The sequence below is a fragment of the Palaemon carinicauda genome, chromosome 37, assembly GCF_036898095.1.
Source record: "Palaemon carinicauda isolate YSFRI2023 chromosome 37, ASM3689809v2, whole genome shotgun sequence".
In the NCBI taxonomy this organism is placed as follows: Eukaryota; Metazoa; Arthropoda; class Malacostraca; order Decapoda; family Palaemonidae; genus Palaemon; species Palaemon carinicauda.
The window spans coordinates 28,899,138-28,922,472 of NC_090761.1; the positions used below are offsets into that span (position 1 = coordinate 28,899,138).

At 42.6% G+C, this 23,335-nt stretch overlaps 1 protein-coding gene across 9 annotated transcripts in view; it reads left to right on the plus strand.

Annotated features, from left to right (window-relative positions):
* The first annotated feature begins 2,629 nt into the window (after nt 1-2,629).
* The window catches only part of LOC137629536 (zinc finger protein 883-like), a 95,765-nt gene continuing 75,059 nt past the window's right edge, over nt 2,630-23,335 (plus strand). For 5 of the 9 annotated variants that reach the window (XR_011041529.1, XR_011041525.1, XR_011041527.1 and 2 more), the window contains exons 1-2: nt 2,630-2,764; nt 18,529-18,650. Coding sequence is in view for 1 of the 9 variants with exons in the window: in XM_068360950.1 (XP_068217051.1) it covers nt 18,876-20,414 (1,539 nt within the window). In the remaining 8 variants the exon portion in view is untranslated. Of the gene's footprint in view, nt 2,765-18,528; nt 21,272-23,335 lie in introns of those variants that run through there. The other 4 variants (XR_011041526.1, XR_011041532.1, XR_011041528.1 and 1 more) reach the window with 2 other exon arrangements.

Sequence of the window (23,335 nt, forward strand, 5' to 3'; positions counted from 1 at the left end):
AATATTTGTAAAAATGAACATAACAATACAAGTAAGTTTTGTGTTATATATTTTTACTCAAGAAAGCATTTTTTTCTGTTCTTGGGGCATTATCTAGTACAATTTTAGGGTACTTCAATTTCTTGGAAATAGTCCTAATCTCATTTATTTCATCATCAATATATGTATTGTTGTATACTTGTAATGGTCTCAAAAACATACATTAGAAGTAAATACAGATTTCTCAACATTATTACTTTGATTTGAGCAGGAATGCACATATGCAGATAGGAAAATGCCAATCAAGGTAAAAGTCAAGATCTATAGCACAGTGATATGACCAATGTTAATGCAGGGATCAGAAACTTGGGCTTTAAGACGAAAAGAGGAAGCAAAGCTTGAGAGAACAGAGATGAGAATGTTAAGGTGGATTATGGGAGTATCACTCTCTGAAATATTTGAAAATAATGAATGAAGAAGAATGGCAGCTGTAGTGAAGATTACAGAGATGATAAGAGTGTCATAACTGAGATGGTATGGACACATGTTAAAGATGGATGGTGGGGAGGGAGTGAGATGGGCTTGGGAGGAACCTGTTGGGGGAGAAGATTAAGAGAGAGACAGAGAATTAGATGGCGAGATAAGGTGAAGGATGATATGGAGAGAAGAGGTTGGTGGAAGAGGATGCCATTAATAGAAGGCATCGGAGAGGGGGCATCAGGAAACTGACCCTAAATGTAGGGATAATGGTGGGGAAGAAGAAGAAGAAGCACCTATGCAGAGACATTCGTTGGCTTTCTATAGACAGTAAATTCTCAGACTGGTAGCTATTACTCAACCAACGGCCTCAGTTAGACTGCCGTAGTCATAAAGCAAGGAAAGTAGTCAGCCTTCCCTAACATGCTGACACCGCTAAATCAGTGGGAACCCGAGTATCTAAATGGTTCTACCTGTTTTATACCTGAGCCCCTACTTTCCATACCTTCCATACAACTGACCACGGCTTCAGTCTTATCCATATTTACCTTCAGGCCACAAGCTTCCAACGTCTCTTGCCATTCTATAACCCTTCTCAGACACCACTAAATTAGTGGAGATCTCCACCATGGAAAGATTTGCATTTACTGATATGTTAGTCTCACGCTATTAATTCGTTTCGCATTCCCTAAAGTTATGACGCTTTTAGAAAGGTTGATCCAATTATTCTATAAAATTGAAAGTACAGAATACATATCTCTCTCTCTCTCTCTCTCTCTCTCTCTCTCTCTCTCTCTCTCTCTCTCTCTCTCTCTCTCTCTCTCTCTCTCTCTCTATATATATATATATATATATATATATCTTATCTCTCACGCTCAGGGGGAGAAGAGGTAATCAAACCCTGGTTAGAGGGGGTACCTTGAAAGGTAAACTCGGAAACCACACTCTCCCACATATTACCAACCCACCTAGGAATGGGGGGGGGGGAAGGTTTGAATCAGCGTGTGTGCAATATTATTATTATTATTATTATTTTTTCATTATCATCATCATCATCATTATTATTATTATTATTATTATTATTATTATTATTATTATTATTATTATTATTATTATTATTGCCATTATTATTATTATTATTATTATTATTATTATTATTATTATTATTATTATTATTATTATTATTATTACGAGCTAAGCTACAACCCTAGTTGGAAAAGCAAGATGCTATAAACCCAGGGGCTCCAACGGGGAAAAATAGTCCACAGTAAGGAAAGAAAACAAGGAAATAATGAAATGAACAACCAAAGGAGTAATGAACAATTAAAATGAAATATTTCAAGATCAGTAACAATATTGAAATAGATCCTTCATATATAAATTGTAACTTCAAACAAGAGGAAGATAACACATATAGAATAGTGTACCCGGATGCACCCTCAAGTAAGAGAACTCTACTCCAAGACAGTGGAAGACCATGTTACAGAGGCTATGGCAATACCCAAGACTAGAGAACAGTGGTTTGATTTTAGAGTGTCCTCCTAGAAGAGCTGTTTACCATAACTAAAGAGTCTCTTCTAACCTTACCAAGATGTAAGTAGCTACTGTACAATTACAGTGCAGTAGTTAATCCCTCGAGCGAAGAAAAATTGTTTGGTAATCTCAGTGTTGTCAGGTGTATGAGGACTGAGGAGAATGTGGAAAGAATAGACCAGACTATTGGTGTATGTGCAGGTAAAGGAATAATGAGCCGTAATCAGAGAGAGGGATTCAATATAGTACTGTCAGGCCAGTCAAAGGACCCAATAATCCGTATTCCGATATTGCAAATGGTATTTTGATGAATATCGTTAAAATCAGGACAGTGCTTTGCAGTTTACTGTAATTTTGAGGTAGCTTTATAGTTTTAGATATAATTTAAAGTACGATATAAGTATAACAGACGTAATATCTTCGTACTTTTGGGGCGTATTTGAATTTTATATGTACTTTAAAGTACGATATGCGTTTAACACATATTATCACACTACTTTTGAGGTAGATTTGAGTTATAGATATACTTTAAAGTTCGATATAGGCCTACATTACGCCGTAGATGACAATACGAAAGAAACACCACAAAAACGAACCGCGTCTTGACGCCTAGAAACATTACTTAAAAACGCCTAATACAGAAATGTTGACTTGAAAACCTCATGGAAAAGAAACCACCGTAAACAAACTGAGCCTGAGAAATATCGATTCGACGATAGACCCCCCATAGAAACCCATATATAATGCTCGGGAATTACTAATTTCACATTACCAGGTGAGCATTGTTTGATTTCAATCATTTTACTTCAAAGGTAATGTATATAATGACCGTAAGGTAATCGAGTACTGGGTTATGGTCAGCTTAGTAAGGTTGTAACTTTTGTCGTCAAATGTTCATATACAAATTTATATGTCGCTCATAAATGTCAAGTGATAGGAATATGCTCTAGACTTCTAGAGACTGACTATACATATATTGGATCAGCGCCCAGTGCCGTCCCCTCCCCCCTCCCCAAGTTAAGACCAGGACAGTCGGTCAATAGGTGTGCAGGCTCGAACTCCTGTTCAGTCGATTGCTAGGTTGGAACATTTCCAATAGGCTACTTGAGGAATTGATTTCCCATTTATATATATATATATATATATATATATATATATATATGTATATATATATATATATATATATATGTATATATATATATATATATATATATATATATTTTAGATGTGTGTGTGTATTTTGTTAGGAATACAAGTAGTATAATACAGTTCTTTATTTTCTCGCCCAATATATAAACCATACATTTTTCAGAGCCTTTGTATATCAGCAGCCAGTTCCTCCCTCATTTGAGTGATTGTAAGACATGGCCACTGTACTACATAAGCTCTGTCCGTTGTTCTGCAAAACCTCTACCCAAGAACACAACCTAACCCAAATTTCCCAACCTAACCTAACCTACAAGACGCTTCCTTACCTACTTACCTTACGGGGGCCTGTGACCCCTGTTACACTGCCGTATTCTTAGCTTACCCTGTGTTTTATTCATAACTCATTTCACTCTTAACAGGTGGCTGCTATCATACATATACAGTACTGTACTCCCATTTTTCAACAGTTCTTCTTGTTTTATGCATATTTGACCTTTATTGTTGGAGTAGTCCACTCCTTTGTGTGTTAACCCATCCGTCATGTAAAACAATGAATGAATGATATGAAGTTTTCTGGCATTATGTAAAACAAGTATGACGGAATTAGTAAATGTATAGGTTAGACCAGGATTGGATTCCAACCACGAAAGTGACATTTCTTTACGTAGTAATGAGTTTCCAGCAAATCTAACCTACATTTCAGTTGGAAATTAGTAGTTTCAGAGATGCAGGGCCCCGTTAGAGACCAGAAAGGTGGGGCCCACGGTGGGAAATGGGGGTTTTCGTTTGGGGGAAAACAGAACAAGTAGAATAACCACACCTACCTACCCCATCCCGTTTCATATCCTGACCTGCAACGTCATGGCACTTCAATCCCTTCGGTAAACTACCTGTGCACTAGGCTTTGCTTATCACCCTTACCTTATCCAGAATGAGAAGGTGCAGATGGTGATTCCCTTCATTTGGTGTATAGAGGTATTTGTCCTTAACGACAGGGTTAGGTGGCTACAACCTCATTGGTTAGCCAAATCTTTGTTAAGCAATCTTCCCTTATTGTCGACATCTGGAGTATACAATTTCCTAGTCACGTAATGTCAAAAGGATCGCTAGTAGGCTAGGCCTTAAAAAGAATCTTATCTTATTTAAAACATATCGTATGTACTTATATATTTCCTTGAAAAAGTGGTAATTGAACATAAAATAGTTAGTGTCTTAGTATATGTACTGCCCCTGTATGGTAGTAAATCTATTTGTTCCGTAACCGAAATACAAACCACGCTATTTACATTGGATTTACTTTCGGCGTAGCTGAAATTGACGAGCCAATAGATTTTAACAAGGGTTAACTACCCCCGCGCTAGTTAGCGGGGGTAAGGGAAGGGGTAGCTTGCAACCCCCCCCCCCCCCACACACACACACACCGGTTATTTGCTTCACTTCACTTTTGGCTCGGACGATGTGCAGACGTGTCTGTCTATCGTCCTCGTTGTTGACAGCCTTAATCTTTTATCTTTGCTTTTCCTCAGCTGTGTGTTTGGAAGTTGGCCTCGCCCTTTGGTATTCATCATGCGCAAGTGCCCTGGGATCGCCGGCCGCCCTTGCGGTACCTTCATGTCGGCGGTGGATACCAATCCTCACACCCTTTGCCTGCAGTGTCGAGGCCGACGGTGTGTTAGGGAAAATACGTGCAGTGAGTGTAGGGAGTGGTCTGTCTCCCAGTGGGAGAGGTTTGCCCGCCGGTGTAAGAAGAAGTCCAAGAGAGACCGTTCTCTTTCTGGGGTTGCCCTGAAGGAGGAAGGCTCTAGGGACTCTTCTTCCGCCGCCCAAACCTCCTCCGAAGCTCCCACTCGTCTGGCCCCTGTTGAGAGGCCTCCGAGTGGTAGCGCAGACCCTTGTTCTGTTTCCCGAACTCGGGATGCGGGAGAGGGCGTCGCCTCCCATAGCGGGGCGGCTCCCCCTCCTCCTCCGGGGGAGGATTTTGATAATGTTGATTCTGTGTCTAACCTTCTAGAAATGAAGGCCGTATTCCTGGCTCTTCAACAGTTCCAACGGACCCTGGCGGGTCACTCCGTGGTGATGATGAGCGACAACACCACGGTAGTGGCTTATATCAACAAGCAGGGAGGTACCTTTTCACATCAGCTATCCCATCTTGCAGTAGAGATTCTGAGGTGGACCAAAGTTCACTCGATAACACTATCAGCTCGCTTCATTCCTGGCAAGAGGAATGTGCTTGCCGACAGTCTGAGCAGGGCCTCGCAGATAGTGAATACCGAGTGGTCTTTGGATCCTCAGATAGCCAACAAAGTCTTGACTTTATGGGGTTCCCCGACGGTGGATCTGTTCGCGAGAGCTTTGAATTCCAAGCTCCCCTTGTACTGCTCCCCAGTCCCGGACCCCAAGGCTCTCTGGCAAGATGCTTTCCAAGAACGGTGGGACAACATCGACGTGTACGCCTCCCCACCGTTCTGTCTGATGAGAAGGGTGCTCAACAGGACCAGACTATTGGTCAACCTGTCGATGACTCTGATAGCTCCGCTATGGCATCACGCGGAATGGTTCCCGGACCTTCTGCAGCTCCTGACGGAGCTCCCGAGAGAGCTTCCCCCACGACACGAGCTACTCAGACAGCCACATTGCAACATCTTCCACAAGGCCGTAGCCTCGCTTCGGCTTCACGCCTGGAGACTATCCAGCGACTCCTCACGGAGAGAGGCTTTTCGCAACAAGTTGCGGAGAGAATGTCTCGGCACCTGCGAAAGTCCTCTGCGGGAGTTTACCAGGCGAAGTGGAGAGTCTTCTGTGGTTGGTGTCGTGGGAGGGGCATCTCTCCACTCAATGCCACTATTCCAGCAATAGCGGAGTTTCTTGTTTATTTGCGGGAGGAAATGCACCTTTCGGTCTCAGCGGTGAAAGGGTATCGCTCAGCCTTAAGCCTGGCTTTTAGGCTGAAAGGAGTGGACATTTCTTCCTCGCTGGGACTCTCTCTACTCGTACGTAGCTATGAGCTTACCTGCCCTCAGTCGGAAGTGAGACCACCTCCTTGGAACGTGGTTCGGGTTGTCAGGGCTCTTAAGAGACCTCCCTTCGAACCATTACGCCAGGCCTCTGATCGCCACCTGACTTGGAAGACGGCTTTCCTGCTCGCGTTGGCCTCTGCCAAACGAGTTAGTGAACTTCATGGTCTCTCATACGACATCGCCCATTCAAGGGGATGGGGGGAGGTAACGTTCAGGTTCGTCCCTGAGTTTGTTGCCAAGACTCAGAACCCTGGAGTGCCGGACCCACGGTTCGACTCTTTCAGGGTCACGAGTCTCCGTTCTGTAACAAGCGACCCAGACCATCTGCTATTATGCCCAGTGAGGAGTCTGAGGTGTTACTTGAAGAGAACAGCTGCAGTTCGTCCTCGCGTGCAAGCACGGTTTGTTAGCACAGGCAGGAGGAAGAGGAGGGTCACCAAGAATACCATCTCGGCTTGGATTCGAAGGGTCATCCACCACGCCTTGAATCTGGACCCTCCTCCGTCACGTCGCCCTAGGGCACACGACGTCAGGGGCATCGCTACGTCCCTGGCCTTCAAGAGAAACTTCTCTGTGACGCAGGTGCTTCAAGCTGGGGTCTGGAAGCGTCAAACGACCTTCACAGCCCACTACCTGCAGGACGTGACCCACAGGAGCCTCGATACTTTTTCTATCGGCCCCGTGGTGGCTGCACAACAGCTGGTCTAACCTCAGGCTCCTTGATGGACAAGTAGCAGTAGGTTGAGGGCGTTGTTACCCGGTTTTAGTCTGCGTGAATGAATGAGTATGTCTGGCCCTTACTTCTCTCTTCATCCTCCCCTCTCTTGGGGAAAGCAGCATCCTGGTCTCCGCATAGCTGACCTCAACCTCTGCAGGTAAACCATGCTCCCTTGTGTTCCTAGTATTAAGTTTAATACTGTCGCATCCCCCATACCCTGACGAGGTGGTATTGGGAACGTCCTAGCCTAGATTCCTATCTAAAGGACTCAAGGTCAACTTCCTAGGACGAGTCACGCTCTTTCCTCCACACACATCTTACGTAGGCCACTCGTTCTTTGCGGAGCAAGGAACTTGTGAGGTGCAGGGACTTCCTCTCTCGAGTGATACTCACTCGGAGTCGGAGTCCCCGGGTAAAGCCAGTAAGGCCTTGGACTTTCCACCCTTCCTAAGGGGTAAGTCACCCAATGTAAATAGCGTGGTTTGTATTTCGGTTACGGAACAAATGACAAATTCGGAGATAATTTGTATTTTCCTAACCATACAAACCTTAGCTATTTACACATATTTGCCCGCCAGCCCTGTCCCCCAAGTCAAGTCCTACCTCTAAGTGAAGTGAAGCAAATCACCGGTGTGTGTGTGTGTGTGTGTGTGGGGGGGGAGCAAGCTACCCCTTCCCCTACCCCCGCTAACTAGCGCGGGGGTAGTTAACCCTCGTTAAAATCTATTGGCTCGTCAATTTCAGCTACGCCGAAAGTAAACCCAATGTAAATAGCTAAGGTTTGTATGTTTAGGAAAAATACAAATTATCTCCGAATTTGTCATTTTTGAAAGTAGGCAAGACTTGAAAATTCTTGGCATTTTCTTCACTCAGAGGACTGATAGTTTTGGCACACAATACTGTGTATGAGCTCCAAAGATAAAAGAAATATTTGTTCCTGTATTTAATACAAACCATTAACCTTCAATATGAGTGTGATATCGGCAAAGCTGAAGTCCCATTAAACTACTGTATATACAAGGTAAGCATTGCTGCTTGCCCGGTGGAGGGTAAGCCCTGTCCACGGAACAGGCAGCTCAGCCTTCACTTTGATTTTAGCAGTGACTGAGTACACACAAATACAGCTGTGTTCCTTGACTTGGTTTTTGAATTAATCAGTGTGTAAACGGTTGTAATGTCTCACTAAACCAGATATGCTGCTCCGCCCTGGCAAAGAAAGCCACAATTGTGGTTGGTATGTGAATAAACCCAGGATTGGACTGGATTGGTGATAGGAATTTAGTAGACCTAGAGTATGCTGATGATGCTGTCCTTGTTCGTAGAACACCACAAGATTTCCAATGCTTTCTTACCAGAATGCATGAAATATCACACGAGGTTGGGCTGAAGATAAATAGAAGAAAGACAGAGATGATGAGAATGGAGTATGCAATGGAAGATGAAATATCATTGGAAGGAGAAAGGATTAATGAGGTAGAATCATTTAAGTATTTAGGAACTATGATCTCCAATACAGGGTCTTTAGAATTTGAGTTTAGTGAAAGATTGAAAAAGCAAATCGGACAATGGCTAGGTTAAGCAAAATTTGGAAATCAAATCGCCTGAAATTACATATAAAAATCAGACTATATATCAGTTTAGTGAGATCGGTGACACTCTATGAAAGTTAGTCATGGTATGACAATAAAACAATCTCCAATAGATTTAGTAGATTTGAGAACAAAGCCCACAGAAGGATATTGGGAGTTGAATGGCAGGACAGGATTAGAAATGAAACTATAAGAGAGATTACTCGAGTGCCATATGTGGTTGAGATCATGATGAGGGGTAGATGGAGATGGTTTGGCATGCTCTTCGCACTCCCCAAGAGAGATTAGTTCACCGAACGTTCTGCTGGGCTCCACAAGGCACTAGAAGAGTTGGAAGACCCAAGCCTACATTTCTGAAGGCTAGGAAGTGCAAAGTTGGAGATAATGAATGGAGAAGTATTGAATTAAAAGCTCAAGATAGAGATGAGAGGCGAAATATAACCAAGGCCCTTTGCGTCAATAAGTGTAGGAGGAGATGATGATATGAATAAACTGATAGTGGACCCTCATGTGCTTTGTAAGTTTTTGGGGAGTGGCCTCTTGTGCAGTGGGTGAAATTTGCAAATAAGTTTAAGAGGGATTCTCTGGCATTAGAGAGTATGCCCAAGCTGATGCCAAAAAAAACTCTTTAGTACTTTTTTTTCTTCTTCGGGAATGAAGCTGGCTGTTCCCTGCGGTTTCATCCGAGGTTCCATCCTCTGGGGGAACCCATCGAAGGAAGAGAGACTGCCCTCAACCCTCCGGGAATGGTTTGGAGAAGGTGACTGTGTTGTCTTCCCCTAGTGAGGCAATACACCTGTGAGCCATCTCCCATCTCTCTGATTACTGTTGACAACCCCAGAAGCTACCAGAGTACAGTAATATAATGTGAATATCTAACTATACAATGTATAAATACAGATTGGCATATCAATATATTATTCAATTTACTCAAACCATTCCTAAATAAGATGGCATATATATTCCATACCACCATTCAGTCACACATAAGATTCATGTACACCAGCTCAGTTCTACGGTCTCCCTCACAATCGCATTAACAGGAAGTTCATTAATACAAAATTTGCTTTCATCCCATGGCTGATGATATGAATAGCAGTGTGCACATCATAAAATGGTCTGTATTGTTTGTGATCTAGTACCTTTGTAGGGCATACTGCAGCCCACAGACCAGAAAACTAAATTTGAAATGACACACCTAACACATCGAACAATACTTCTGCCAAGAAATTCTGCTTGACAACTCAAAACCCTCATTGGAGCCTTCACGCAGTGTTATTCTTTGTGGTATATTTACACACTTCAATCCATTCTTACCACTTAGAGTCATGCATTGTGTTGTGGATAAACACCTTATCACTCAAATGGCCCCTATCATGCATCAAGACAGGCAAGTTATTACAACTAAACGAAATATAATGTCTTCCTCACTACTAAATTATGCTTTACAGGTGACTGCTGGTGTTGTCATGATTCACAAGAGCATCTACAATGCATGGACTACCCCTCATAGTATATTTGTTTACCATTCCCTCCTGTGGCTAGGGAGTGTGGCCAGTCTTAATAAAAAGACATTTTCAATATTAATCTTACCCGATGATCATGTAGCTGTCAACTCCGTTGCCCGACAGAAATCTACGGTCGGGATACGCCAGCGATCGCTATCCAGGTGGGGGTGTACTCAACAGCGCCATCTGTGGTCAGGTACTCAAGTACTTCTTGTCAACAAGAACTCAATTTTTCCTCTGTCGTGCCGCCGGCAAGACCTACTTGGATACACTGTTGATTTTGGAGTCTTTTGTTCACGATTTGGTGATGTATTTGCTCTAAAGTTTAGCCTTCGCTGTTCAGGAAGCTTTATCCTTAGCTTAGCAAGCTTTTGGAATTAATTTGATTTATTGGTTAACGAACTTTGCTTAATTTTGGAATTCCCCCTTGACTACTTCTAAATTCAAGATGTCTGACCATTCCCAAGTTCCTAAATACAGGCAGTGTAGTGTTAGGACTTGTACTAGGCGTCTTCCGAAGGCCTCTATAGATCCTCACACCGTATGTTCCAATTGTAGGGGTAAATCCTGTCAATTGGAAGATCGATGTGGGGAATGTGCTGGGCTTTCGGAATTCGATTTTAACGAATTCCTTAGATATGCACGTAGGTTAGAGAAGGAGAGAGATAGGAGGAGTTCTTCTCGCTCTGTGGATTTTTCCTCTCCCCATGCCCCTCAACCTTTTCCTTCCCCTGTGGTGGTGACTCCCGAACCTGCTACGAGTGCTCAGCCTGCAATGGCTGATATGTTGCGTGCCATTCAGGCTCTTGGTGAGAAGGTGGAGTCGTTGGTTAGTGACCGCAATCAGCTCTTGGCAGATGTCAGAGAGCTGAAAGCGAAGAGTGCAGTGGGAAGTGTTAGTGCTAGTGATGTGCATAGTGTCAGTGTCAGTGTTGCGCATGAGGGTACATCTGTGCGTGCCAGTCGTCCTCCCAGTCCGGGACCTCTTGCAAGCTCCCAAGCCCAGGGGAGAAGCAATGTCGAAGGACCAAAGGGTTCGGCAGGCCTTGATCGGCGCACGGATGTATCCTCAGTGGTTGCGGACGTATCTGTTAAGGATCGTCCCATCCACATACAGACGAATGAGCCCTTACATTCCTCGTCTGTGGAAGAGGTTTCCAGGAGGAAACGGTGGACCAAGGTCTCACGACCGCTCAAACGTAAGGTCCCTTCCGAGCTAGTCCAACGGCCCAGGTGTAGCCACTGGGTCAGTTCGGACTCGCCACAGTCATCTGATGACTGCACACCTCCCAAGAGAGGTAGAGTGGTCCCTCAACAGGCTACTGCTCCGTCTGTTGTTGCTCCTACCACAGTAGACCCTAAGTGGTCCATGCTGCAGACTATGCAGTCTCAGCTTGCGGCATTCATGCAGGAGTATCATGCCGAGAAGGTTAACACCTCTCCTGTTAACCTACAACCCGCAGAGGTTGTGCGTTCAGCAGATACTGCGGCTGCCTGCTCCCACACCCCACCTGTGAGAGCTCCTCCACCGATGCGCAGTCCTCCCTGCCAGACGCATGTTCTTGCTGCACCTTCTGCTAACATGCGTGAGCTGCCGCATCAGGAGTTGCCGGGTTCCAGCACTATGCGGCATTCTCCTCAGCCCATGCAGCATGCTCTGCAGACCTTACAGCATGCTCCGCATACCATGCAGCATGAGCCGCATACCTTACAGCATGCTCTGCATACCATACTGCATGCTCCTCAGCCCACCGCAGCCCCTCCCACACACCAGCCCTCTGCTTTTGTTGTTGCCAGCTCGCAGACTGTCCAGCAGAGGCATGATGTTGGACCCGCAGGTACGCATGCACCCGTTCTGCAGGATTCAGCCGTTCAGCTTGCTGCTCTGCCTTTGCCACTCACAACTCAACTTTCGGATGATGATGTATCGGATGATGAAGCTGCTCATCTGGATGAACCTCACTCTGATGTTGAAGGACACAAGTCTTCGCCACCCTCCTTAGACTTTCGCAAAGTCCTTGCCTTGTTCAGGGACTTGTATCCTGAGCATTTTGTGTCTGCAACCCCTCGTTCTCCTCCCTCCGAGTTTGCTCTGGGCATGCAGTCTGCTGCGCCTGCCTTCACCAAGCTTGTTCTCGCCAGATCATCTAGGAGAGCTTTGAGGGTTATGGGGGACTGGTTGCATTCCAAGAAGCAACTGGGAAGGACCTCTTTTGTTTCCTCCTCCCAAGCTTGCTTCTAAGTCGAGCGTCTGGTATGCCACGGGAGAGGAACCTGGCTTGGGGGTTCCTGCCTCTGCCCAGGCCGACTTCTCAAGTCTGGTTGACTCTCCCCGCAGGTTGGCTATGAGACGTTCGAAGATCTGCTGGTCCTTTTCCGATCTAGATCATCTGTTGAAGGGAGTCTTTCGTGCCTTCGAGATATTCAACTTCCTCGATTGGTGTTTGGGAGCCTTAAGCAGGAAGACTTCCCCTTCAGATAAGGACTCGGCCATGCTGATCATGTCTAGCATGGACAAGGCAATTCGGGATGGGTCTGGTGAACTTGCGGCTTCATATGTATCAGGAGTCCTCAAGAAGAGAGAACATCTTTGCTCCTTCTTATCTGCTGGTATCACTCCTTGCCAGAAGTCAGAGTTGTTGTTTGCTCCTCTCTCCAAGTGTCTGTTTCCGGAGGAGTTGATTAAGGGGATGGCTGCCTCACTTATCCAGAAGGATACTCATGATCTGATGGCTTCTTCTGCACGTAAGGCTAAAACCTTACCTTCCGTGCCTAGACCCTTCCGCCCTGCAGCAGTTGATACACCTGCTTCTAGGTTCATCCCGCCCTTTCGTGGCAGAACCTCCAGCAGAGGAGGTACCCGTGCAGACAATCACCGTGGCAAGTCCAAGAAGGGTTCCAAGTCCGCAAAAGGCAAGTTTTGACTGCCTTCCTCTCCAGACAGCAGTAGGAGCCAGACTCAAGACCTTCTGGCAAGCTTGGGAGAGCAGAGGTGCAGACGCTCAGTCTGTGAAGTGGCTAAGGGAGGGATACAGAATTCCGTTCTGCCGCAATCCCCCTCTAGCTACATCTCCCATCAACCTCTCTCCCAACTACAAGGAGAAGGACAAGAGGCTAGCGTTGCAACAAGAGGTGTCGCTCTTGCTACAAAAGGAAGCGGTGGTCATAGTCCGGGATCATCAATCCCCGGGCTTTTACAACCGTCTCTTCCTGGTAGCCAAGAAGACAGGAGGTTGGAGACCGGTGCTGGATGTCAGTGCTCTCAATGCTGAGAAGGAACCGATGCTCAGTCAGGCAGTGGATGAGTCTAACAGGGACACTTTCATCGCTGGCCCTGTTCATCGAGTTAGGGAGACTCCACCTCCGCCCCCTTCAGTATCATCTAGCTGCTCTCTGGATAAAGGACATGACGCTAGAGACGGTCTCAGTTCCTGTTTCCGAAGAGATGAGGTCTACTCTAACGTGGTGGAAGAACAGCATTCTTCTCAAGGAAGGTCTACCTTTGGCTGTTCAGACCCCCGACCACCGTCTCTTCTCGGACGCATCAGACACGGGCTGGGGTGCGACATTGGACGGACAGGAATGCTCGGGAACATGGAATCAGGAGCAAAGGACACTTCACATCAATTGCAAGGAGTTGTTGGCGGTTCATCTGGCCTTGATAAACTTCAAGTCCCTCCAGCTAAACAAGGTGGTGGAGGTGAACTCCGACAACACCACAGCCTTGGCTTACATCTCCAAGCAGGGAGGGACTCATTCGAGGAAGTTGTTCGAGATCGCAAGGGACCTCCTCATTTGGTCAAAAGATCGAAAGCTCACGCTGGTAACGAGGTTCATTCAGGGCGATATGAATGTCATGGCAGATCGCCTCAGCCGGAAGGGTCAGGTCATCCCCACAGAGTGGACCCTTCACAAGAATGTTTGCAGCAGACTTTGGGCCCTGTGGGGTCAGCCAACCATAGATCTGTTCGCTACCTCGATGACCAAGAGGCTCCCGTTGTATTGTTCTCCGATTCCAGACCCAGCAGCAGTTCACATGGATGCCTTTCTGCTGGATTGGTCCCATCTCGACCTGTATGCATTCCCGCCGTTCAAGATTGTCAACAGGGTACTTCAGAAGTTCGCCTCTCACAAAGGGACACGGCTGACGTTGGTTGCTCCCCTCTGGCCCGCGAGAGAATGGTTCACAGAGGTACTGCAATGGCTGGTCGACGTTCCCAGGACTCTTCCTCTAAGAGTGGACCTTCTGCGTCAACCTCACGTAAAGAAGGTACACCCAAACCTCCACGCTCTTCGTCTGACTGCCTTCAGACTATCGAAAGACTCTCAAGAGCTAGAGGCTTTTCGAAGGAGGCAGCCAGAGCGATTGCCAGAGCAAGGAGGACATCCACTCTCAGAGTCTATCAGTCTAAATGGGAAGTCTTCCGAAGCTGGTGCAAGGCCAATGCAGTTTCCTCAACCAGTACCACTGTAACCCAGATTGCTGACTTCCTGTTACATCTAAGGAACGTAAGATCCCTATCAGCTCCTACGATCAAGGGTTACAGAAGTATGTTGGCAGCGGTTTTCCGCCACAGAGGCTTGGATCTTTCCACCAACAAAGATCTACAGGACCTCCTTAGGTCTTTTGAGACCTCAAAGGAACGTCGGTTGTCCACTCCAGGCTGGAATCTAGACGTGGTCCTAAGGTTCCTTATGTCATCAAGATTTGAACCGCTCCAATCAGCCTCTTTTAAGGACCTCACATTAAAAACTCTTTTCCTCGTATGCTTAGCAACAGCTAAAAGAGTAAGTGAGATCCACGCCTTCAGCAGGAACATAGGTTTCACATCTGAAACGGCTACATGTTCCTTGCAGCTCGGTTTTTTGGCTTAAAACGAACTTCCTTCACGTCCTTGGCCTAAGTCGTTCGAGATCCCAAGCCTGTCCAACTTGGTGGGGAACGAACTGGAGAGAGTACTTTGCCCAGTTAGAGCTCTTAGGTACTATCTTAGAAGGTCAAAACCTTTACGAGGACAATCAGAAGCCTTATGGTGTGCTATCAAGAAGCCTTCTCTACCAATGTCTAAGAACGCAGTTTCTTACTACATCAGGCTTCTGATTAGAGAAGCACATTCTCATCTGAAGGAAGAAGACCTTGCTTTGCTGAAGGTAAGGACACATGAAGTGAGAGCTGTGGCTACTTCAGTGGCCTTCAAACAGAACCGTTCTCTGCAGAGTGTTATGGATGCAACCTATTGGAGAAGCAAGTCAGTGTTCGCATCATTCTATCTCAAAGATGTCCAGTCTCTTTACGAGAACTGCTACACCCTGGGACCATTCGTAGCAGCGAGTGCAGTAGTAGGTGAGGGCTCAGCCACTACATTCCCATAATCCCATAACCTTTTTAACCTTTCTCTTGAATACTTTTTATTGTTGTTTTTGGGTTGTACGGTCGGCTAAGAAGCCTTCCGCATCCTGGTTGATTTGGCGGGTGGTCAATTCTTTCTTGAGAAGCGCCTAGGTTAGAGGTTGTGATGAGGTCCTTTAGTATGGGTTGCAGCCCTTTATACTTCAGCACCTAAGAGTCGTTCAGCATCCTAAGAGGACCGCTACGCTCAGTAAGGAAGACGTACTTAATAAAGGCAGAGTAATGGTTCAAGTCGACTTCCTTACCAGGTACTTATTTATTTTATGTTTGTTATTTTGAATAACTAATAAAATGGAATACGGGATACTTAGCTTCTTTGTTAACATGTATGCTGGTCTCCACCCACCACCCTGGGTGTGAATCAGCTACATGATCATCGGGTAAGATTAATATTGAAAAATGTTATTTTCATTAGTAAAATAAATTTTCGAATATACTTACCCGATGATCATGAATTAAAAAACCCGCCCTTCCTCCCCATAGAGAACCAGTGGACCGAGGAGAAAATTGAGTTCTTGTTGACAAGAAGTACTTGAGTACCTGACCACAGATGGCGCTGTTGAGTACACCCCCACCTGGATAGCGATCGCTGGCGTATCCCGACCGTAGATTTCTGTCGGGCAACGGAGTTGACAGCTACATGATCATCGGGTAAGTATATTCAAAAATTTATTTTACTAATGAAAATAACATATTTATAATATTAAATGGGCAGATGAAGCACTAGATAGAAAAAAATATAAAAGTAATTTGTATTTCCTACATATAAACCAATACTTGTAATTATAGTATAATTACATTGGGTAAGGAGCAGATTCTCCTGAGCGTGTACTTACCCTCGGCAGTGGCGGTGGACAAGGTTGCTCGTGCAGGATGCCCACAAAGGTTGACTACCCAGAGTTAGAGTTCATTTGTAAAGTTCCTTGCTCTCATCTATGAGTATAAGGGCCTGGGGGAGGTGGCTATGGCTCCACCTTCGGGAAGGACTTCAGTAATTGATCTTCATTTCGGTGCCCCTCAAAAGTTTAGGCCCTCGGAGTTGCATGGTTGGGTCTTGTAGTCTTACTCCTGGACCTTGTGGATTATCAGATATATAGATCTGAGAATTCACTTCATTTGGGCAGCTTGAACAAAATCTTGCCTCCCCTGCTCTCTAGGCAAGGATTCTACACCTCTACAGGTTGACCCGTCTGTTTGTGCTCCTGTTGGAGAGACTCAAGGCAGAAGGCACGTCCCTCTCGGCCTCTGAGTCGGCGGCCATGGAGGGTTCAGCATTGGCATCTCTCCATGCTCTATCCTGGCTTGATCAGGGGTCAAATGCAGTGACGTGCTTCGCGAAGCGATGAGGTTATCAATATGGGAGGCTTCAGAGAAGTACAGAAGCCTTGTGTTGTCTGGGGGGAAGGTATTCACCTTCCTAGCTCACCAGACATCAAACTTGTGGTCTAACTTTTGCATCTCAAAACAGGTTAGCCTGGAGGTGGAGTTGTCGTCAAGGAACTCGTCGGGCTGGAATGCCACGTCTTTGCTTCCAGACAGTTGTGTGCAGGCAGCGGTGGAATCTTGGAGCACTACTTCACAGAACTCCCTGATCCACCGTGCTGTTACCTTCAAGGGTCCTGGTTTGGGATCAAGGAATGGTCCAGTACCTGTTCCGAAATGTCATTCTGCTGTACCCACAGCCACTTCTTGAAAAGAGCCTGTGTGTCCGCAGCCTTTTTGACCACCACGGCCCACAACTTTCAGGAAGGGTGGCGGTAAGAGGAGAGGTAGAAGGAAACGCTTAGACGTACGTTTCCCCTCCACTATCAATAGTAGGGGATTGTTTTGGCTCGCCATTGGACAATGTGGTAGAGACATGGGGCGAGTCTTGGGTAGTGAGTATCCTAAGGGACAGTTATTTGCTTCATTTTCTGAACCACCGTTCCCCCCCATCTCCTGTTTCGATTGAGTTTCCGTCGGATCTCCAAGCATCAGTAAAAGCCCTGGCCTTGCAGGCAGAGGTGGAAGTAATGTTGAGAATAACGGGCTCGAAGTTGTATGAGACAGATCTCTGAGCTTCTACAGTTGCCTTTTCTTTGTGGAGGAAGTGATGGGGGCTTGGAGACCAGTCATCGACCTCTCTTATCTGAACAATTTTTGTATCAAACAAAGTTTAGGATGGGAACAGTAAGGTCTGTGTTTTCTTCCATGAGAGAAGGAGACTTCATGTCTTTGATAGATCTGAAGAACATGAACTTCAAAGTGCCTGTTCATCAGACTTCTCGAAAGTACTCCTGGTTCTCCTTCTACGGTACAATTTAAGACTGTGTCCGACTGTGTACGGTTCCACAGGTTTTCACTTGGGTGTTCACCTTGGTAGCCGCTTGGCCCCACTGACGAGTGATATGTCTCTTGATGTATCTCGGCAATTGATTAATCTTGGCCTCTTGGGAGAGGTAGTTGCTTTATGAATGCGATCGTCTTCTCTTATTTTGCTACGATCTGGGGATTGTGGTATACTGGGAGAAGTCGAATCTCATACCCAAGCTGAGGCTGAAGTACTTAGGCACGCTGATAGATTTAGCAGCAACTGTAGACTTTCCCTTAGACAGTCGCATCAACAAGCTCAGGGAGGTTGTGCGACCCTTTTTGTCCAAGACAGCTGTTCCAACTCAGCAATGGCAACGTCCTCTCGGACATATTTCATTGCTGGAGCTCTTTCCTCACTTGCGATTCTACCAGAAATCCCATTAGTGGTGCCTGAAAGATCACTGGATAGCCAACAGGGAGAAACAATATGAACATCAGGTGAGTATAGAAAAAGAAATTATTATTAAAATTCTGTTTATGGTCTGTGAGAAAAATTGTCCTTCAAAATTTTGTTCAGGTCCCTACTTGCATTTTCTATGGGACTTAGTTGATATTATGCTAATAAAGTATTTTTGGAGTAAAATATTGAAATGATTTTATATTGCAGTATCAAAGTTTAATTGTAGTTGCACAAAGCTGCTTGCTTACAGCTCTGATGGTAGGTGAATTTAAAGATGCCAGTTTTAGAGATCTTGGTAAGGTGTAACAAGTTAGATTCCTGTACAGTGATGAGTATTGATAGCTTTGTTGTGGCTTGAACTAAAACTATAAATCTAATCTTCTTTCTTTGCAGGATGAGATGTCTTGACAAATCTTGAAATTCATATGGCATTGTTTCCAAGAAAATGAAAATTGGGAGAGGATGAAGAAAAGTTTAGTGTACATTTTACTGCAAGGTGAACTTTGAAATTGTTCGTAAGTTACATCTTAAATTAACAACCAATTTTGACAATAGAATTCTGGAGTACCGGAATTCTTATTTGCTAGTAATAACTAAAACCTATGGTGCATGCTTTAAAGTAAGCCTACAGTGGCCTATTTTATATTAGTTGTTTAGTACAATCATAGATCATTAATGAAATTGTTTTACCATGATTACATTATTTTCAGCATATGTGATTCATCTGTTTTAAATCAGATATGGCAGCAGTGTTTGGTAGCCATAATGAAATGAAATCATATTCTTGTAATGTATGTGGCAAGGATTTTGCTCAGAAGTCCAGCCTTACTCGACATTCTATAACCCATAAAAGTGAAAAACCCCACTCGTGTGATATTTGCGGCAAAGGGTTTACTCAGAAGTCGCATTTAACAAAACATTCCTTTTTCCATAAGGATGTAAAACCCTACTCCTGCAGAACATGCGGCAAAGAGTTTACGCAACACACCCATCTGAGGCAGCATACTCTGATCCACACAGGAGAGAAGCCTTTTTCATGTAACATTTGTGGCAAAGACTTCATTCAAAAATCAGATCTCTCTCGTCATTCCTTAATTCATAAAGGGATTAAGCCTCATTCTTGTAACATATGTGGTAAGGAATTTACTCTCAAGTCAGCTCTTACGCAACATTCCTTTATACATACAGGGGAAAAACCTCATTCGTGTACAATATGCGGTAAGGAATTTACGCAACACACTCACTTGAGGCAACATTCCTTAATCCACACGGGAGAAAAACCCCATACGTGCGTTACATGTGGGAAGAAATTTACTCTGAAACAGAGTCTTGCACGGCATTCCCTTGTTCACAAAGATGTAAAACCCTACTCGTGCAGCATTTGTGGTAATAGCTTTACCAGAAAATTAAGTCTTACACAACATGCCTTGATACATGAAGGTAAAAAGCCCCACACTTGTAATGTGTGTGGAAAGGCATTTACCTTAAAGTCCCATTTAAGAAAGCATTCTTCTGTTCATGAGATAGTAAAACCCTTCTCCTGCAGTATATGTGGCAAAGAGTTTACTCTTAAGTCTACTCTTGCACAACATTCGTTAATTCATAGAGACATTAGACCTCACTCCTGCAATACATGTGGCAAGGGTTTTACGCTGAAGTCTGATCTATTACGACATTCTTTAATCCACGAAGGTGTTAGACCACATTCTTGCAGCACGTGTGGTAAAGAATTTACTCGAAAGTCAACCTTATCACGACACTCCTTAATCCACAGTGGTGAAAAACCTTATTCTTGCAGTGTGTGTGGAAAGGAGTTCATTGAGAAGTCAGGGTTATTCAAACATTCATTAATTCACAAGGAGATCAAGACCCATATCCGTGAGGTTTATGATAAAGTCCTTCCCTCTGAAGAAAGTTTGATAAAAAATACTCCAACAGAAAACTCGACTGAAGATGAATCATCTTCAGATTATTTCAGTCTGACTAAGGATGATGGTTCAATTTGGGGGAAGAGAGATTATGTAATAGGTCAGTTTGTTGTAGTGAAAGAGGATCATGAGGTCAACGAGTTGATCATGGTTAAGAATGAGCTGGATATCGATCATTTTGATATAGAATGGAAGGAGCATGAACTGGATGACTTCGATGTTTTGAAGGAAGTGTGTAGTTTGGATATCTCACGGGAGATGAAGAAGGAATTTAAGATAATCAGTTTTGAATATGTAGAGGAGGAATTCAAAGGTCATTTTGATACAATTGATAAAGAGTACACTCTTTGACCATAACCTTTTGAGAAAGCTTTTATACCCCCCTAATCTTGTATGTAATTTTATACTTTTCAATGTTGGGTTATAAATTGCTGTCTGTATTTTTTTTAGCTATGAAATGTAAATTTGAATGATGGTTTAGGAGTACTGTATTTTTGAGGCGTAAATAAGCTTAGCTGTCTGACCAACATTAAATCTCATATTGGTAAAGCACCAAGAAAATGCAAATGAGTTTGGTGCCTTGTGTGATATATCTATAGAAATGTCGGAGAATCCTAATTGCTGTTTCTAGACTCAAGAACACATTAATCAAAATGAAGTGAATTAAAAATCACTGAAAACAAAGGAGCATAGGAAGTTTTATCAGGTATCTTATCATGAAGAAGTTTCTATGTTAATTCATTTATTTATTTATTTACTGTCGGGAAAAGTGGTTGTGAACATGGAAAAGTAGATTCATTCTTCATCAACAGGTTTTTCTTCTGAGCAATATGTAATTTCAAAACTTCAGTGAAACTTTTCATAGATTCTTTTAATTTTCTACTTCTCACAGAGATATACTGTATTCATGTTTAACTAGTCTAAAGATAGTCTTAGTTATTCAGCCAAAACAATACTTTTATTATTATTATTATTATTATTATTATTATTATTATTGTGATGATGATAATGGTGATGATTAATTTTATTAGTCCTTTAACCAGACTAACTTTTATTATTATTGTGATCGTGATAATAATGCTGATGATGGACAATGGTGATTATTATAATGATAATTATTATTATCAAAATTAAATTTGGTTAACCAGACCATTAAGTCATGTTTCTTGTTACCAAAGGGTGAAGCAAGGTGATATGCCTTCTTGATTATTTTACACTGCTTTTACATTACAGTCCAATAGGGAGGCAAGTTATGTGGGAAGATATCAAACGGAAAGCAGAAAAACTTAAAATCAAATTACACAGCCTTGAAGCAAAAAGTCATTGCAAAAAACCATTAAGGGACTCTGTAGTTTGCTACTCAAACCACAATATAGGCTGTGTCTCTCAGAGGGTAAATGAGATCGATTATAAACTCTTAATAGTGATCGAAGCATTACACAGTATTTCTTTTCCAAGGGAACTGTAAAAAAAGTAGCAATATATTATTAATTTCTTTGTTATTTCCATTATTATTGTAGCTTTTAAACATTATTCAGTCAAGTTGATGATGTTATTTCCACCATTAGTATTGATAGATTTGCTGTGTGTTTCTTTTATTGATTTAATTCTTGTTTTATGAGAAAATTACTTGATTTTGTTTCCGAGTGAAAACTTGTAAAACTTTGATCAAGGAATTTACAGTATTATGCAGAATTTTCTTTCTGTTCAGCTTTATCTATATTTGAAAGACACTTTTTGGGGTAATATCTGCTGACAGTATTTGAACTGTGATGTTGGTAGCAAATAATCATTTCTTAAAAACAACTTTTCTCGTGCAAATATGATTTCTCAGTGGTTTAGAAAACCATCTTTAAATTATGCTGAAGATACTCAATCTGTAGCTGGTACCCAGTCTTTTTGTGTCAAGGATATAATTTTAAAGAGTTTTGGACACTACAACATAATTTACTTCAATTTTAAAGGTTTTTAGATACTTTACAACATAATTAACTTCAATTTTAAAGACTTTTGGACACTTTACAACATAACTTCAATTTTAAAGACTTTTGGACACTTTACAACATAACTTCAATTTTAAAGACTTTTGGACACTTTACAACATAACTTCAATTTTAAAGACTTTTGGACACTTTACAACATAACTTCAATTTTAAAGACTTTAGGACACTTTACAACATAACTTCAATTTTAAAGACTTTTGGACACTTTACAACATAATTGAATTTAATTTTAAAGACTTTTGGACACAACATAATTGACTTCAATTTTAAAGACTTTTGGACACTACAACATAATTGACTTCAATTTTTAAAGACTTTTGGACACTTTACAACATATTTTACTTCAATTTTAAAGACTTTTGGACACTTTACAACATATTTTACTTCAATTTTCAAGACTTTACTACATAGTTTAATTCAATTTTAAAGACTTTTTGCCACTTTACAACAGAATCTACTTAAATTTTAAAAACTTTTGGACAGTTTACAACATAATTTACTTAAATTTTAAAGACTTGGACAGTTTACAACATAATTTATATCAATTTTATGAAGACTTTTGAACACTTTACAACAATTTACTTTTAAATTGAAGTAAATTATGTTGTAGTGTCTAATAGTCTTTAAATTTATAAGACTTTTGGACACTTTACAAGATAATTTACTTAGATTTTAAAGATATTTGAACACTTTACAGCATAATTTACTTCAATTTTAAAAACTTTTTAACATTTTACAACATAATTTACTTCAATTTTAAAGACTTTTGAACATTTTACAACATAATTTACTTCAATTTTAAAGACTTTTACTTCAAATCAAAAGTCTTCGTCAATTTCACTGATTGTTACCGAAGTTATATAAAGTTTAGTGTAACTTTAGGTTTGTGAAGTGGCTCCTGATTCATGTTTCAAAAGAATGTTTGTCATGTTCAAACTTTATGAATCAGTATTGTTGTTATTGTGACCTCTCCCCCATTGGATGTATATAGCGAATAATTTAGTGCGATGTCATAATATTTTATCACTTAAATTCAAAATTCTTATTCTTTACTCAGGATTAATAAGGGACAGGTATTTTAATGTTAATATCTTAAAATTTACCTCTATATTTGAGTGTGAGTACACTAAGGTACCCAGAGATATAATCCTTCACTGAAAAGGTTACTTATTGATGTGAACTTATACCTATCTGCTCCATTGGCTGAAGTGTTAAGTGTTTGCAATATTGGAAATAGAATATGGACAGTGGATAATTCTTTTAGTGAGT